The following is an 18,753-nucleotide window of genomic DNA, read 5'->3' on the forward strand; positions in this document are numbered from 1 at the left end:
TGCTGCCTGCACCATAGAGTATTTGGTGCCTGTGCTGATGGAGATGGAACCGAAAGATATAGAAGCAGAATTAGGCCATTTGGCCCATCGAGTCTGCTCCACCATTCAATCACAGCTGATTCTTTTCCAACCCCATTCTCCCTATAGCCCTTAACCCCCTTACCAATCAAGAGCCTACCAATCTCCGTCTTAAATACACCAAATGACTTGGCCTCCCCAGCCCTCTGCGGCAACGAATTCCACAGATTCACCACCCTCTGGCTGAAGAGATTCCTCCTCATCTCAGTCTCAGGGACGCCCCTTCATTCTGAAGCTGTGCCCTCAGATCCTGGACTGATGGAAGCATCCGCTCCACGTCCACCCTGTCCAGGCCTGTCAGTATCCGGTAGGTTTCAATGAGATCGCCCTCCCGCCTCATCCCTCCTGACACAAGGCCCTGCGGTCTGAGGCTGTGCCCTGGGACCCGGGGCTCCCCGCTTCACCGTCGGGACAGACGTCAACGTGATGCGAGGGGGGCTGCCGCCCGCCATGTGGAGGTCCCTCATGAAGCCACCTCATGAACAGCGGGGTGATCGCGGGGTTCGGGGCAACTCGCCTTTCGTCGTCCAAACCCCCTCGGCGTCGGCGGGAGGGCGGGAGGCGGGCGCCGTGCCGGACTGCCCCTGACGTCACGTCGTTAGGGCGGGGCGCCGCTCCAGTCTGGATGACGTCACGTCGTTGGGGCGGGACGGCGGGAGGTGGGGCGCCGCGTTGGTCTTGACGTGACGTCAGTAGGGCGGGGCATCCGGCCGGCGTGGAGCTGACGGCGGCTGCGCGGACAGGCCCCGGATGGCGCCGCGTCGCTGTTTATTTTGAACCGTCCCCCGGCGGCGGCGGCGGACTGGGTCAGGCCCGGGCTTAGGCTCTCGGCTCGGCAGGTCGGTTCCTCCTTCGGGCGGCGGGATGGCGGGCGCTGCGAGTGACCAGCTGCCTGGCGTCGGAGCCTCAGCCGCCGCTCCGCCCCGGCCCCGCTGGTCATCGTTCCCCTCACCTTCCCCAACCCCCACCGTCCCGGGCTGCCTATCGGGCCCCTCGCTTCGTGATTCCCACCCCTCCCTCATGCCTACCCACCTTCCCCCCAGTGTCCCCCTACCCCCTCATGCCCACCCTCCTCCCCAGTGTCCCCCTACCCCCTCATGTTCACCCTCCTCCCCAGTGTCCCCCTACCCCCTCATGTTCACCCTCCTCCCCCCATAGTGTCTCCTACCCCCTCATGCCCACCCTCCTCCCCCCAGTGTCCCCCTACCCCCTCATGCCCACCCTCCTCCCCCCAGTGTCCCCCTACCCCCTCATGCCCACCCTCCTCCCCCCAGTGTCCCCCTACCCCCTCATGTTCACCCTCCTCCCCAGTGTCCCCCTACCCCCTCATGTTCACCCTCCTCCCCCCAGTGTCCCCCTACCCCCTCATGCTCACCCTCCTACCCCCACAGTGTCTCCTACCCCCACATGCTCACCCTCCTCCCCCCATGTCCCCCTAATGCCTACCCTCCTCCCCCCTGTGTCCCCCTACCCCCTCATGCCCACCCCCCTACCCCCATAGTGTCCCCCTACCCCCTCATGCTCACCCACTTACCCTCCCGTGTCCACCTACCCCCTCATGCCTGCCCTCCTTCCCCCGTGTCCACCTACCCCCTCATGCCCGCCCTCCTTCCCCCGTGTCCCCATACCCCCTCATGCCCGCCCTCCTTCCCCGTGTCCCCATACCCCCTCATACCCACCACCCTCCTCCCCCCATGTCCCTCTACCCCCTCATGCCCACCCTCCTCCCCCCATAGTGTCCCCCTACCCCCCCATGCCCACCCGTGTCCCCCTACCCCCTCATGCTCACCCACCTACTCCCAGTGTCCCTCTACACCCTCATGCCCACCCTCCTACCCCATAGTGTCCCCCTACCCCCTCGTGCTCACCCTCCTACCCACCAGTGTCCCCCTACCCCCTCATGCCCACCCTCCTAACCCCGTGTCCCCTACCCCCTCTGTCATGCCAATCTTCCTCCCCCCAGTGTCCCTTACCCCTTCCCTCATGCCCACCCTCCCCCACCACCCCTGCTATGTTCCGCCCCCCCCACAGTGTCCACCTATCCCTCCCTCATGCCTGCCCTCTTCCTCTCTCTGCCATTGTGTCCTCCTACTCCCTCCCCCTTTCCCTCCCTTATCTCCCCCCTGCCCCCCGTGTGCTAGTTGCTGCTCCATTACCATAGTTTCACAGCCACAGTTGCTGCCTTACAGCAGTGACTGGTGAGGGATAGTTAAGTTCCAGTTCTGTGTTGCTGGTGATGGGACATTGATTGTGGATTCGCTATTGAGCACACTACTTTTGAATACATTGACATCTGCTGACTGGAGAGTGTGCTGGCTTTGGCTGCTCTTTTGCTGAAATGTGCTTGAGCTTTCCTTTCTTGAAAACTGTTTTGCTGAGTTTGGGTGCCTTGTACTATTGGAACTTTGTTCTTGTCAATCTGTTGTTGACCTAGCATTTTGTTTTATGTGAAATTGTAATGATTTTACTACCATTGATGACTCATTAATAGGTGCTCTGGTGCCATTGTTTGGGCAGAGGGAATGTTGTACTTTTTGCCTAAAGATATGCTGTGATTAGCAGACATCCTGAGGGATCTTTACAGGGAAGATGTGGAGAAGATGGTTTTCTTCTGGGAGAATCTAGCACAAGGGGTCACTATAAAAATAAGGGGTTACCTATTTAAGATAATATTTTTTTTGAGTTGAATAAGGGCAGTGGTTTCAGAGTATTTTAATAATTTTAAGGCAGTAATAGGTTATTCTTTTTTTAAAAAAAAGGAATAGTAACTGTGGGTAGATGGGAATGCCAGGGTAACACTGCAGTCAAATCAAGTCATGATCTTCCTGAATTGTAGAGCCGGGCAGTGTTCCTAATTTGTAAGTTTGCATGGCCCTTCTGCAGATTTACTGAAGAGAAGTCATTCTTTACTATTTACCTCTGTCGTCTTGCTACACTGTATGGCTCTGTGGAAGGGATGAGAGGTACAATGACCCACAATCTTCTGAAAGAAGAAATTTCACTTTTATCTGTCCTCAGTAGGTGACTCCTTATTTTTAAACAGTGACGCTCTTTCTCTCTGTCTCCCCCTCCCCATTCTAGATTCTCATACATCCACCCTGTTGAGACTCCTCAGGATCTTTTGTTTTAATTGACTTCTTTCTGTCCTAAACTCCCACAGTTGACTACTGTAAATTACACCGTGTAGGTGGATAGTAGGAGAATCAGTGTACTCGAGAAACAAAGGACTGCAGATGCTGGAATCTAGATGAAAAAACAGCAAGACGCCAGAGGAACTCAGCAGGCCAGGCAGCATCCGTGGAGAAAAGCAGACGGTCAACGTTTGGGGTCAGGACCCTTCTTCAGGACTGAAGATAGGAAAAGGGGAAGCCCAATATATAGGAGGGAAAACAGATCAGTGATAAGTGGACAAAAGAGGGGAGGCGGGTGGGCACAAGGTGATGATCGGTAGATACGGTTAAGAGATAGTGATAGGTGGATGTGGGGGAGGAGGCGAGAGCTGATCCACTGGGGGATGGGCCAAAGGTATGGAGGCAGGTGGCATGAGGGGGGGGGAGAGGAAAAAATGGCAAGGAGAAAAAAGGGAGAGGCTAGAAAAGGGAAGAAAAGAAGAAGCAAGGTGGGGGGGGGGGGCGCGGGTGGGGTTGGTTTACTTAGTGGGAGAATTCGATGTTCATGCCGTTAGGCTGTAAGGCCCCAAGACGGAAAATGAGGTGCTGTTCCTTCAGTTCGCATTTAGATTTCTCCCGGCAGTGGAGGAGGCCGAGGACTGACGTATCAGTGATGGAGGGGGAGCTGAAGTGACTGGAGATGCAGATCGCGGTTACGGATGGAGCGTAGGTGTCCTACAAAACAGTCACTTAGTCTGCGTTTGGTCTTGCCAGTGTAAAGCCCAAACTAGGTGACCATTTTGTAGAGCACCTACGCTCCATCCGTAACCGCCACCTGCATCTCCCTGTTGCCAGTCACTTCAACTCCCCCCCCCCCCCCCCCCCCCCCCCCCCCCCCCCCCCCCCCCCCCCCCCCCCCCCCCCCCCCCCCCCCCCCCCCCCCCCCCCCCCCCCCCCCACTCCATTGCTGATACCAGTCCTTGGACTCCTCCACTGCTGGGAGAGATCCAAACGCAAACTGGAGAACCCTTAAGTAAACCAACAGCCTCCCCCCACCACCATCACCACCTTGCCTCTTCCCTTTCCTAGCCTCTCTCTCTTTTTCTCCTCGTCATTTTTTCTCTCTCCTTTTCCTCTACTCCCCTCTTTCCCCCCCCTCATGCCACCTGCTTCCATACTTTGGCCCATCTCCTGGTGGATCTGCTCTCTTCTCCCCCACACCTGCCTATCGCTATCTCTTACCTGCATCTACCTATCACCACCCTGTGCCCACCCCGCCTCCCCTCTTTTGTCCACCTATCACTGCTCTGCTTTTCCCTCCTATATATTTGGCTTCCCCTTTTCCTATCTTCAGTCCTGAAGAAGGGTCCTGACCTGAAACGTTGACGGCCTTCTTTTCTCCACGGATGCTGCCTGGTCTACTGAGCTCCTCCAGCGTCTTGTTGTTTTTCATCAGGAGAATGTGTGAAGTTGATGGGTATGTGAGAGAATAATGAAAAATGTGGGGAATGGGATTGCTCTGAAATCTGGCATAGATTTGATGAGCTGAATAGCTTCCACCTATGCTGTTAGAAATTATAACATGAGAACGACCTTGCTAATTCCAGGTATTAGTCAAGTAAATCTTCTCTAATCTGCTTCCAACACATTTATCTCTGTCCTTGAATGATTATTCTTGCATTCCAAAGCTGGTCTCACCAATGACCTATATAACTGAAGTGTAACCTCTCTGCTTTTTTGTTCAATTCTCATAGTCAGTTTACTGTACTTGCATATGAGCCTTTTGCAACTCATTCACTAGGACACCCAGATCTCTCGGCTTCTCAACTCAGTAAACTCTCTACTGTTTAGGTATTACATATTTATTTTTCCTGCCAAAATGATCAATTTCACATTTTCCCACATTAAATTCCATTTGTCAGATCTTTGCCCACTCAACTTATCTATATCCATTGAAGCCTCCTTAAAACTTCTCAACTTGCTTTCCTACCTGTCTTTGTATCATCAGCAAGTCTAATAACCATTCCTTTGGTGCTTTCATCCAAGTCATTTATATAAGTTGTGAAAAGTTAAGAGCCCAGCACCAATCCCTGTGGCACACAATACATCTTGCTGACCAGAAAGAGACCCATTTTGCCTCCCATCTTCTGTTAGCCAGCTGGTCTTCTATCCACATTAATATTACCTTGTATGCCATGAGCTTTTATTTCCACAATAACATTTGATGTGGTATTTTATCAAGTGCCTTCTGGAAATGTAAGTATAGTACTTCCATTGATTTTCCCCTTTATCCACTGTGCATTTTACTTTTTCAAAGAATTCCAATAAATTGGCCAAGCATTATTTCCTTTTCACAAAATCACGTTGACTTTTCATGATTACCTTGAGTTTTTCTAGGTGCCTTGCTGTAACATCTTTAATGATGGCTTCTAACATTTTCCCTATAACAAAACCTCTGCCTGTCTTGCCTCTCCATTGAGTACACCTTCAGCTGTCACTTATTTTGCTCTATCTCAAATTATGTGTGGGTAAAAATCCAGAGACTAATTGTGAGGTTTGCCATTTTGATTCTTAAACTCTGAGTAAAACCTCATTCCTGGCTTACCTACCTTATTGATTCCTAAGTCTGTATGAGAACTGCAATTCCCCACCCCATCCAGCTACACAGGGTGAGCTCCCCAACTCCTGTCCAGGCAGGCAACGTATTGGAACTTTAGATTGTGACTGTAACGAATGTAATGAATTCCTCTTAATTACTCTGTTCCCTACCACTACCTTGTTTCTTTTATTTTCCCACTCATCCCACCCTCCTTTCCATTTAAATAACCCCTTGTGCCATGATCAAACCCTGTAGCACGTATTCTCGTACAGTTTAAAAACAAAACCTTGTAAATGTTGAACAAGATCAAAAGCTCTTGCATATATATCCCGAGACTGTATTCAACCCTGACTTGCAGTTTTGTCTTTCCTTCCCTGACAACTAACCAAATTTAAACTGCTACCTAACTTAATGGGTATGACCGGCTTCTGAAGAAACTGGTACCACTAAATGTGGAAAATCAAAATGCAATTGCTAGAATTCTGAAATATCAGCATCTTGGAGGTAATCGGTTTATTACTATCACAGTGGAAAACCTGTTTTACACCCCATCCATACAGATAATTTCATCACATCAGTCCATTGAGGTAATAACAAGGGAAAAGCAATAACAGAATGCAGAATATTAGAGAAATTGCAGGCAGTCAATAAGGTACAAGGCCATGACAAGGTAGATTGTGAGGTCCATTCAGTAGTCCTATAACAGAGGGATAGAAGCTGTCCTTGACCCTGGTGGTATGAGCTTTCAGGCCTTTATCTTCTGCCTGGTGGGAGGGGGGAGAAGATGGAATGTCTGGGGTGGGCGGGCTGCTTTACTGAGGCTGTAAGATGTATAGACAGGGTTCATAGTACTCTAATTCAGGCAGCTTCTGTGGAAGGACAAACGGTTAATGTGCCAGGTCAAAAACCCTGTGGGTGTGTGATCTATTTAACATTTAGGGAATGTTTCATTTCAGTAGTTTTTCACAATCCCAGGACCCTAGAGGCCTTTAGAGCAAATCAAGTGAATTGTGGTCATTGTTGTTATGAAGAAAACACAGCAGTTAAGTTGTGAACAGTGGTTAAATGACCATTTTTAATGATTGAGGTACAATTCTGGATGGTGTGGTTCGTGACCAATTGTATTAGCCTCTTTGGGCATTACATTTTCAGAGTTACTGAACGCCAGTACTCAAAATGTAGAAGGAAAAGCTCTCGTGTTTCCATTTGGCCCATCGAGTCCATACTGGCTCTCAGAGAACTCCCATTCTCCCACACTTTCCTCTAACTCTCTTTTACATGCCCATTAGCCTGAATCTCTGCCACCTACCTCCAGGATCCATTGAACCTACCAAGTGGCATGCCTTTGGGGTGTGGTAGGAAACCAGAGTACTTGGAAACCCGCTTGGTCACAGAGCACATGTGCCAATTCCTATCTACAGAATGCTGCCCGTGAAGCTGAAGTTCCCTTTCTTCTTCCCTATCTCTCACATTCACAAGTTCTGCTGCTAACTTCTGCATAAACTTTCTACTGAATATCTCTACTAGTGTAGGATCTTCATCTGACGACAAGCCAAGATTAAAGAAACAACATCCTATCTATTGGTTTTGTTCATCTTGTTGCTCTGTAAAACATTTGGTCTCTGAATACTGGTGTCCAGTGTCAGTGTTGACGGCTTGAATTTCAGTGCGCTGTTATTGAGGCTTCTACATAGCAGATGGTGCAAGATCCTGATGTCCACGTGAAGGAGTATGTACGGTGTCTTTCAGCTGCCTGCTTTTAAATAGAACAGGCATTTGGTGCAATTAACTAAAGGACCCAGCCGGGTTACCTGTTGTATCTTCTGGCTCTTGCAAGTAAAAATTCTTATTAGTTTATCCATGAAACTATAACTTTGTCATTATGCTGCCATGTGTTATACGGGAGAGGTTTTCGGTGGATTCAGGCCAAACCGAAATGAAATAGTCTATTTTGGGCACCTATGCCACAGTAATGACTGGCTGAAACTTCCGCTGCATCCTTCTCTGTCAGCTTTTCACACTGGTGACCAGACTGGGTTCAAGCTGCAGGAACCTGAGTATGCAATTCTAAGCTAATAATGAATGCAATGAAGTGGTGCTGCAGTGGCAGCAGATGGGCTTCTGATGGTTTGCAGCACACGTTCTGCAGAATTTTATCAGGGCTGAAGTGGAGAATGAATTGCATTATCTTTTATTCACTCGAGTTTTGACGGTTGAGAGGTGATCTAATTGAGGTTTTAAAATAGCCAGATGAGGCAGATGCAAAGAAACCAATGTTTCTAATGAGATATCTTAAACTTAGATCTGTACTCATAAGAAGTAGAACCTGACCCTTCCCAAGCCCCAAAACTGTTGGTGTTTTTGGCCTCAATCTATTGAGATTTTCTGTGTATGAAAATTATGAGAGGGCTCACAGTTTTAAGCTGCTCATTTAGAACACAAGGTTATGAAGATACATGTATGGGCACCCTCAGTTTATGGTCTCAGAATTTCCTTTCATTTAAAAACAAGTTCAATGGAACTTAAAAGATTTTTGTCAAGTGAGGATATTGGTGAATGCAAGGCAAGCAAGTGAAATTGCTGTACAAATGGGGCAGCATCTCGAACTTTTGAGGACTGATTGGCCTGATCTTGTTCACCTGTCTTTATATTCACATACAGAAACTCTTTGTTACCTTTTTATTCCCTAAATGTTCTTTCCATGAAGTTTCATTATTACTTCATTACGATGATAATAGTAACTGTGTTTTTTTTTTATCTGAAAGAATTTTGTTTTCCTCCTTTCTAGGTGTGTGAGTGCATCGGTTTCTAGACTCGGAGCCCTTGGTGTTTTGGATGTTTCTCTCAGCACCTTGTCTCTGCAAAAGCCATGCCCCCAGTAACTAAAGACTGAAAGCAGCTGTGATTCGAAAGGGAGCTGTGGGAATGGCTGGACACTTCCGCAGCTATGTGTGGGATCCCATTCTCATTGTGTCTCAGATCATCCTAATGCAGTGCATCTACTACAGCTTCTTGGGCATCTGGTTGGCCATGGTGGATAGCCTTGTACAGAACAGTCGTTCACTCGATCAAATATTTAGTTATGAGGTAAAAGTTTTCACAAAGTAAAATCCTCTCTTCTTGCAAAAGATTCTAAATATCTCCCTCCTCCATGTTGAAACAGAATTATCCTACTTTCTGGGAGAGAAAAATGAAATCTATGGGTGTGTTCAGTGTATATGAAGCTGTTTGGATAGTCTTGGCTAAATACTACTAACTGAAAATGTTACTGATTTTTGGAGGAGAGATGTATATGGGGTTTGTGATGTTTGTTTCTGAGATTGTCTTAGGTACAAGTAAGAATTTGGCAATTTGCTTCCAAATAAGGAACCTCTTGGGGGAGGGGTGGAGACAGCATAACTCTGGTACTAACTGGAATGCTGAGTATTGTTTACTGGACCCCTCGATGTTTTAACAACACCCAAACATATTTTAAACTAAGATTTTTCAGAATCGGAATCCGATTTATTATCACTGACTTGTATGACATGAAATTTGTTGCTTTGCAGCAGCAGTACCGTGCAAGGACATAAGATTACAATAAATTACATAAATAGTGCAAAAAAAAAGGAATAATGAGGTAGTGTTCATGGACTGTTCAGAAATCTGATGGTGGAGGGGAAGAAGCTGTTCCTGAATCATTGAGTGTGAGTCTTCAGGCTCCTGTACCACCTCCCTGATGGTAATGACGAGAAGAGAGCATGTCCCGGATGGTGAGGGATCTTAGTGATGGATGCCACCACCCTGAGGCACCACCTCTTGAAGATGTACTGAATGGTGAGGAGGGTTGTGCCCATGATGGAGCTGGCTAAGTCTACAACCCTCTGCAGCCTCTTGTGATCCTGTGCATTGGAGGCTCCCTTACCAGGCTGTGATGCAACCAGTCTGAATGCTCTCCACTATACATCTATGGAAATTTGTAAGAATCTTCAGTGACATACCAAATTTCCTCAAATTCCGAACAAAGTAGAGCCACTGGCGTGCCTTCTTCGTGAGTGCATCAATGTGTTGGGCCCAGGATAGATCCTTCGAGATGTTGACACCCAGGGGCTTGAAGCTGCTCACCCTTTCCCACTGCTGACCCCTCAATGAGGACTGGTGTCTATTCTCCCAACTTCCCCTTCCTGAGGTTCACAATCAATTCCCTGGTCTTGCTGATGTCACAACAACAACCTTGCATTCAACCCCACTCAACCAGCCAGTCTATCTCACTCCTGTACGCCACCTCATTGCCATTTGATATTCTACCAACAGGAGTGGTGTCGTCGGCGAATTTATAGATGGCATTCGAGATGTGCTTAGCCACACATCTCTAGATGAGTGCAGAGAGAGTAGAAGCATAGGCTAAGCACACATTCTTGAGGTGTGCCTGTGTTGATTGTCAGTGAGGAGGAGATGTTACGACTGATCCACACTGACTGGACTTATGATGAGGAAGTCTTTTTAAACTAGAATCACTTTACTCTCCCCTTTCTGTGGGTGGAGAAATTCCCAACAGTATTAGTAAGACACTTCTAATTCATCAGTAGGAAAAGAAGCATCACAAGTTTATCTATTATCCCTCCCCTACATTGTAGTTTGGGAAGGGTGACAGCCATTCCATGAGGTACACGTGAGGCTCAGTTGTGAGTAGACATTCAGTCTGTGGTGGGGTGGAGTAGAATGGGAAGAGGTTGTAAACAAATCCGTAATATCAGCCAGTTGATATAATACTTTGAGAGCTGCACCATACCAATTTTTAAAAAGTAGGTAATTTACAAATTAAAAGTTTGAGACAGGAGGAAGCCATTTGACCCTATCGTCTGTGCCAGTTAGGACAGTTATCTATTGTTAGTCTACCTTCCAACACTAATGTGTAGGTCACAGTTCTTTAAATGCATAACTAAACATTTTTTAAATATGGTGAGGATCTCAGTCTTGATTGTGTTGATTTCAATACCCCAGCACCTTTTGGGGTGACAACTTCATCTCCCCTTATTCCTTTAATTATCTTAAATTTAGGCCTGGTGGTTTTTGACCCCTTAGCCATTTGAAATAGACCCTTCACTTTATACAACTTTCCACTTGGTCTTCTCCATCACCTCTGTTCCAAAGAAAACATCCCTGGCCTACCGAGCCTTTCTTCGGCCTTTGTTCTTCCTGCCAATGTTATCATAAATCTCTTCTACGCTCTGTAATTGCACCATTTCTGTGAGGAAACCAGAACTACACGTAATACTCAAGCTGTGACATTGTGTACGTTATAGGATAACCTTCCTACTCTTGTATTCTGTTTTAGCTAATAAAGGAAAGCATTCCATATACCCTTAAAAGGATCTGTGGATTTGCGCTGCAAGGTTCCTCTGTTTCTGCACTCTTCCCAATATCCTCCCATTTATTGCATACTCTCTCGCTGCTTCACAAATACATTACCTCGCACTTCTCAGGAGTAAATTCCATTTGCCACTTCTCTGCCTCAATGACCAGACTACATGCATGTTCTCTTGAAGCTGAAACCTTTTCTTCTGTCAACCATGTGGCCACATTTATAATATCTGCAAACTTTTGTCTTTATAAATAAAGCAAGGAATTGAGTATTGACCCCATGGAGCCACATTGGTCACAAAAGCTCCCATCGCTCATTATCTTCTGCTTCCTACCAATTTTGGGGGAAAAAAAACAAACTGCTGGAGGAACTCATCAGGTTGAGCAGCATGTGTGTGGGAGGGAGGGCGGGGAGAGATGAACTGTTGATGTTTGAGGTCAAGGCTCTGAATCAAGACTGTGCCACTGAGGCAGTTTTGCATCTCATTTGCCCTTCTCAGTTGGATCCCATGCACCTTTACTCTTCCTTTTATCAGCCTGCCGTGAGGGACCTTGTCAAAAGTCTTGCATCCAAGTAGACTATGTAAAAAGTGCATCTCTCCTCAACCCTCCTGTTACTGCCTCAAAATATTCAATCAGAAGTGATCTTTCCTTAAATCCATCCTGCATTTTCGTCCATTCTTTTAACTGCCTGGTTCTTTATCTACTTTTGAAGTTGCCAAGCATGTTAATGCTTTCTCTTTTATTATGTGTATCCCATCCAATATCTCACATGCTTCCCTTCAACTGCAACATGGGTTTCATCACCCTCTAAGTGCCAACCAGGATTTAGTCTCTGATATTTCCTTCACTAATCTACAGCAAGTAATCATCCTAACATAGGAACAGGAATCGTTCACTCATTGCCAACCCCCACCACCTCAAGGCTGTTGTCCATTCAATGTCGCAGAGAAATTCGAGGCTCTACTTCACATAGTCATGCAGTATAAAGTTTCTGCTTTTGTAAAATAGTAGATGAATCTGATGAAAGGTCTTCGACATGAATGTTTTTACCATTACTGTAATGGTTGGCAAAATCCAAGTAGTTTTAGTCGTTATAAAAGTGTGTGTGCAAATGTGCTTAGCTTTTTTAAAATATTTGAACTAAATTGGTAATAACAATGATAGCCCATCCAAAATCACAATGAGGCCATACTTTTACTGTTCTAGATTTCCTGCTCCACTGAGTTACCCAAGCTTCACCATTGGCTAGCATATTCTTTCACACATTCATTTTTTTTTAAAAATGGTCAGTAGTCCATCCACATTATCTTTTTCTTAAAACAAAATGCATCACATTATTGCTAGCACAGTTTTATTGGTTTAAAAACTATATTCTAAGTAGGCTGTTAGAAGTTTAATATTTACTGTTTAAACTTGGAAGAACTGAGCCCAAAGTGCACCATGGTAAGGTGGAACCATACTAGGGAAGAGCTTGGTGCGTTCTCGCATTGTTGTATGGGTAAGTATTAATGTTTCTTTGCAGCAAATTGCTGGCCCCCTTACAAATGAGGCCACCTTCTGCATCACAGCTGATGTTCTATGATAAACATCCTAACCAGCAAAACAAGTGTGTGAAACTATGCTGCCTTTGTTATATTGGGAAGTACCTGGATAGAGGCCTGGTTCTTGGAGGGGGTTTTATTTTACTTCTCTATTTACATTTGATTTCTTTGTGATTTAGGTGTTGGGGTTTTCCACAGGTCAGGGGAGACTCTCGATGATGGCCTTTGTCCTCAATTCACTCACGTGGTAAGTGCATGTACAGATTAGAGGTGAGGAGAGAATTGGAGATTAACCGGGCTGCTTATAATTTATTCCATGGCTGTCTGTTTTACAGAATCCCCAGGAACAATGCAAGAACAAACTTATTTAAGGATTCAAAGTTCACTTGTTGACATTTAAATCCGTGTAACAATATCAGTAGCAAGTGATAACTGTGCTTTCCTTTTGTTGACTTTGTGTCCATCACACTTCGGATCTGGAGTTCCCTTCCTCTACTTGTTCCTCCTTTATCCCTTTACTGGAGCTTTTAGTCACTCAGTGCCAAATTATGTTGGAACCTTTTATGAAACACCCAGGGAGGGCTTAATAAATTAAGAACATATAAATCCAACTTGTCCATGCTCTCTTAAGAAACGAGGTATCTGAGCTACCATCAGCAGTAGTTATGTTATCCTTGCCAAGGTTATCTTTGCTCATAGCTGCTCAAAAGCAGAGGATTGCTGTGTAAGTGAGATTTCTGACCTGATGTGCCCACACTTTGATGCAGTGTTCAATGTTAAAACTTGTGTTGCTTTTGGGTTATAAAAAAAAAGGTGGATTTTAAAAGTAATCATTACAAGTTCCCTCTTTAAATTTGTAACTTGCACCATAGGTGATCTTCAATCTCTTTCTGCATTTAGTTATCTTTAACAATCCAGCATTAGCTACTTGCAGGAACCCGAGATGCTGAATATTTAATTGCTTTTGCATTTTGTATAGTTAAATTTTTGCAGCAATGGAGGAAATGTAATTTGAAAATGTTTTCAAAGTACATTTTCCTTGATGTGTAAGGATTTGCTGAGAGACAAGTATTGCCAGGTTTTGTAGGTAAGTTTTATGGAGCTTCTTAGAGGAAAGAGTAATAAGTCAGATTTAGAGAGGAAATCCCACAGCTTTGAGCCACTGTAGTTGGCTGCAGTTAATACAGGGGTTGCTCAAGTCTAGATCTGGACAGGCACAGAGTTCTGTGGTCATGGTACCAGGGGCGATTTAAGATGGGGAGGCAGAGGCTGTGAATGGATTTGAAAATAAGGATGAAGATTTTAACTTTGAGGGTTTGTCTTTCAGTCTGATAAGTCGGGTGTAGGGATAACTTGGTTACAGATGAAGGCTCAATGCCTGAAGCAGATTTGGAGCTGGATGATGTTAGAGTTGAAAATAAACAATGGAGGCTTGTCTTGAGGTCAAATGCAAGGTTGCTACGGTCTGGTTCAGGTTCAGACAATTGGCAGGGTGAGTGAGTTGATGATTAGGGAAAAGAGTTTGTGCTGGACAGGATGATGACTTTGGTTTTCTCACTGTTTAAGATGGAATAAATCTGTTCACCACAACTGGTTGTTCAAGGAGTCAGAGAATGGAGATGGTGGAGGACCCCCGACCCACCGAAAGAAGGGTTCCCCTCGCCTGTCTTAAAGGGGTGGCCCCTTTTTTAAACAGTGTAAACCCTACTCCACCCCACTAAATTCTACAGTCGGCCACAAAAGGAAACCTCATCTACCCTGTCAAGGCCCCTTGGGTTCTTGTATTTCAATCAAGTCCTCTCTCACTTGAGCAGATACAGACCTTGCCTGTCCAACCTTCCTCCCTACTTTTGTGTTCCGTTCCTTTGCACTAAACAATAACGTTCATTTTCCTAATTACTCAAGATAACTGCGTACACACCTTTTGAGAATCATGCACAAGGAAACCAGGATCTTGTTGCATCTCTGAACTCTACAATCTCCTCTTGTTTAGCTGATTTCTAAATGCCAATAAGAACAATTTCATATTTAGTCCATTTGTCAGATCCTTTGCCCGCTCACTTCATTTATCTATATCCCTCTTGGAACCTCCTCTTTGGGTGGCCAGGCATTGGCAGCCACTTTTTTTCCCCTTCTTTTCTCTTCTCCCAATGTTGAGTCATGCTATGGTATGGTTTCAAACACCAGCCTTCCATTGATTTGGCCAACGGGGTATTCTTTGTTATTGAATGTCTAGAACTATGAAGGCCAACCTTGATCATGGGCAAAGCTACAATCCCAGCAGTTACATTGTTTCTCTGTTCACTTAAAATAACTCATAAATTCTCATTGACAAATGTTTTATTTGGGTAAACTGGCATGTTTTCTTGAGTTTGTCCCTGAGGGGATATTCTTGCCAATGACTGCTGTGCTGTTCCTCTTGTCAGCAAACGCTCTGAGCAGCAGAATTCAAATTGCACACAGTATTCATCTTCCACGAGGGACAGGGCATAGTTCTCCCATGGATAACAAAAAGCATGGATACCGCTAAGGTACTAAGTCTGCAATGACGTACTGTGATCAATCCCTCCCTGGATGTAACAACTTCTGTGCATGTTTCAGCTGATCAGAATGAGTGCCATTTGCAGCCTTACCAGGAGGAGATTAACCAGCTTCTGACTCTTTTTACCATCCACAGCAGCTAGTGGCTACCACTGAAGGAGAAAATGGCAGATTTGTCAGCACAGCTATCCAAATTCCCAACCCCAGCCCTGGCCAAAATATACCCACACACCTGACCCCTAGTTCTGACCAAACACCTAGGGTCTGGCTGCAGTATTAGCCAGATATCAATGTAACTTAAAACACTGATGATTACAGGACTTGCAAAGTTGTATATTTAGAAATAACCTGCAAGTTGGGTGGTTATTCACATGTAAAATTACATAGTCATTAACAAAGCAAAACACCCAACCCTGATTCTGGACCCTGGCTCCAACTGCACACCTGACTATTACTACTTTGCTACCTGCCAGCACGACATCAAATACATTCCATCTCATGGCAAAGAGGTTTCACTGGACACAGGAGGGGGCCCTGAAGGATCATGCAATATTTACAGCACTCCCAGTAATAAACGGCTGACCTCACCAGTATAGCAAGTCGGTGGGTAATAGTGACTAGACGTAGGGTGTTCACTTGTTTGCCCCAAATGAGTGTATTGTAGCCGATAATGTCATATTTGCAAGATACTCGAGTGACTTGAGGATATTAAAAGGTTGGCACTTTATTTCCAGCCCTGAATGAGTGCTGCTCTGTTGAAGGTGCTGTATTTTGGACGAAGTGTTGAATTGAGGCTCCATCTGTCCTATAAAACTACAGCAGGAAAATTGAGTGTTTTCTCCTTTTCAACAAGCCATCAAAAATGGTTTATTGGTGACTTATTGAACTTCTGTTTGTGGAATTTTACAGTGTGTAAATTGGCAGCTGTTTGCTGCATCACAACAGTGACCACTCCTACCATGGCATTGACTGTAAAGCACTTCGGTAAAGCTGTGGAAGATACTGCAGAAATGCAAATTCTTCATCCATGCAGTTGCCTCCTGCTGACAGTGTGCATAGTTGTTCATGTAAGCAAAGTCCGGTTAAACACCAGCAAATTGAGCTTAAAACTACACAAATTCTTCACTGAGTTTCTGCTGCTTTATTTCTGGTCGTGCTTTGTAAAATGCAGGAATATGTGCAGCTAGAAGCACAGGAAATGTCTTCACCTTGATGGAATGTCACCATTGTGTTGGCTGTGATCACTCAGAAGTTGCAACATCCTAATTGAGTGCTAAGAAAAAGGGAATAATGGGGCATTTGAGCTGAGAAATCTGTTCGTATCTGACCCAATGGGTTGAAACCAGATCAGACCATTTTTTTTAAATGGACTTTTATTTTCACTTCTGTCTCTAGGAATCCTACGTGAAATGATTTAGCCCTGACAGCCCAGTTCCTCGGCTCAGTCCACCCGAATCTGACTGTCAGTTGCCAGCGGGTTGTCGTGATGGTGGGCAAAACGATTCACTGCTGAAACAGGGGGACTCTCTCGAGCTGAAAGTTTCAGTGTAGCAATGTATCTGAGTGGGGCATACAATTCAGATTATGGGTGATTGGAACAGCTGCATTCCTGAGACTTGATAAGAAGAAAAGACTTGTATTTGTTCAGCGCTATTTGTGATGTGAGGACAAGCCAGAATACTTTACAAGCAAGTGTTTTTGAAGTCTAGTCACTATAGAGAAACCCCCAGCCCATTTGTCTGCTTGTTCATGGGAGCTTACTATACACAATCTCTTTTCCTGGAGGTGGTGGTTGAGGGATCAGTATTGGACAGGAGGACCACTGGTTCCTTGAAATGGGGTGAGATGATCTTCCACCTGGGAGATTGGTTTAACATCTGATCCAGCAGTAGAGCCTTCCCTTAGATTGATAGTCTGCTGCAGTATGAAACTATTTATATTTACTAGCTGTGGGTGTCACAGGCAAGGGCAGTATTTATTGCTCATTCTTACCTTCCCTTGAAGGTTGGTGAGCTGCCTCCTTGAACGGCTGCAATCCTTGGTGAAAGTACTTCCACGATGAGGTTTTCCAGGATTTGGATCCTGGCTGTGATGGAAGAATGGCATAATAATTCCAAATGGATGTAGTGTGCGACTTGGAAGGGAAATGGTCTTCCCACTGTCTGCATACTTCTCTTCCTTGGTAGTAGAGGCTGCGGATGCGAGGGGTCCTGTCAAAGTAGCCTTGGTTAAATACTGCGGTGCACGTCGTAGGTGGTACATCGGTCACTGTGTGAGTGAATGCTTGGCGCTCCACCACAAACAATATCAGATCATTGATGTCAACACTAAAAGCTTTTTACATTCTGCTCTGTGCAAATCTAACCTCTTCCTGTTTCCTTCACCAGCGCACTTGGCTTGTGGTATTTTATCCGGAGAGGAAAGCAGTGTTTGGATTTCACCGTGACTGTCCATATCTTCCACTTTATGGGCTGTTGGATCTACAATTTGCACTTTCCCACGGCGCTGAGCTGGTGGCTGGTGAACATTGTGTGCATTGCCCTGATGGCTGTGATAGGGGAGTACCTGTGCATGCGGACAGAGCTGAGAGCCATTCCTGTGAACGCTGGGCCCAAATCCAGCCTGTGAACACAACCTCTCGGATTTGTCCAGTCACAGCTGAAACTGCTGCAGCAACCAGTGTTAAAATGGATGTTGACAACTATTTCCATGTTAGCAAGATTCTGCGCACAGAATAAAGATATTTAATTTTTTGGCCATATATAATCCTGCTGCAAAAAAGTGAAAATGGATTGTGTACTACTTTGTTTTTATCAAAGCCTTTCTACGCATGTAACTTTCTGGATTTCGGTGGACGGAGTTGGTGACTGAGTTCACAAGTAAGGGGCATGCACAGTTGTGTAAACCGGTCTAGGTGTGGATTCACTGGGATGCTGAGAATGTAGTGTGCTGCTTTTACATCTTGAGAGATTGGTAATGAGAACACCACATACAAAATTGTTCCAAAATTCATCACTGATTTTTGTTTTCTCTGATCCAAATGCCCTTTTGCGTTTGTTGTTGAACCTGTATACAGACTGAGTATTTGCAAACTAGAAACCTGTGTCTCAAATAATCCATTCATTAAGGAGTGCTGAGTCTGTCATCAACTGAACCCTGGGATCTGTTGTAACACTGGATGTGTCTGGCATTGCATAGATAAGCAAAAATTAAGCACCTCTTGTTTTGATATTGACATGTATCTCCTGATTGGTGAAAAATAGTTTTAATTAAATGGTAAAAGCACTTTGAAACTAAAGGCTGGTCCTGGATTTGGGGACTGTTACCTATGCACAGTCCAGACTCTAGTGCCATGTTTAATTGGCATGGTATACAGCTTGATCTCTATTTTGTTTAAAAGATTAAAAGACAATGAGGAATAAATCTATTGCAGTGCTTAAATATAAACATTTTAGTTTTTGATTCAAATCACTTGTTGCAAAAATCCTGGGCTCTGACTACTTAAGACCCATCTGCCACCATCCGTTTCCACCTCCCT

The 18,753-nt window shown here is 45.3% G+C and overlaps 1 protein-coding gene across 1 annotated transcript; it reads left to right on the forward strand.

The window, feature by feature from the left end:
• The first annotated feature begins 761 nt into the window (after positions 1 to 761).
• Positions 762 to 18,653, forward strand: sys1 (SYS1 golgi trafficking protein). Its single transcript, XM_052031386.1, has 4 exons — positions 762 to 917; positions 8,576 to 8,874; positions 12,854 to 12,921; positions 17,603 to 18,653. Exons 2-4 carry the CDS (start codon positions 8,713 to 8,715, stop codon positions 17,841 to 17,843), a joined length of 471 nt encoding a protein of 156 aa, XP_051887346.1. The 5' UTR covers positions 762 to 917; positions 8,576 to 8,712; the 3' UTR covers positions 17,844 to 18,653.
• Positions 18,654 to 18,753: the final 100 nt, after the last annotated feature.

The sequence above is a fragment of the Pristis pectinata genome, chromosome 16, assembly GCF_009764475.1.
Source record: "Pristis pectinata isolate sPriPec2 chromosome 16, sPriPec2.1.pri, whole genome shotgun sequence".
NCBI classification, from domain to species: Eukaryota; Metazoa; Chordata; class Chondrichthyes; order Rhinopristiformes; family Pristidae; genus Pristis; species Pristis pectinata.

Excerpts from the sequence above, each read along its gene's own strand:
- sys1 (XM_052031386.1), top strand. The coding sequence starts at position 8,713 with ATGGCTGGACACTTCCGCAGCTATGTGTGGGATCCCATTCTCATTGTG. Across the intron at positions 8,875-12,853 it reads ATCAAATATTTAGTTATGAG|GTGTTGGGGTTTTCCACAGG; the intron begins GTAAAAGTTTTC and ends TTTGTGATTTAG. Across the intron at positions 12,922-17,602 it reads GTCCTCAATTCACTCACGTG|CGCACTTGGCTTGTGGTATT; the intron begins GTAAGTGCATGT and ends TTCCTTCACCAG.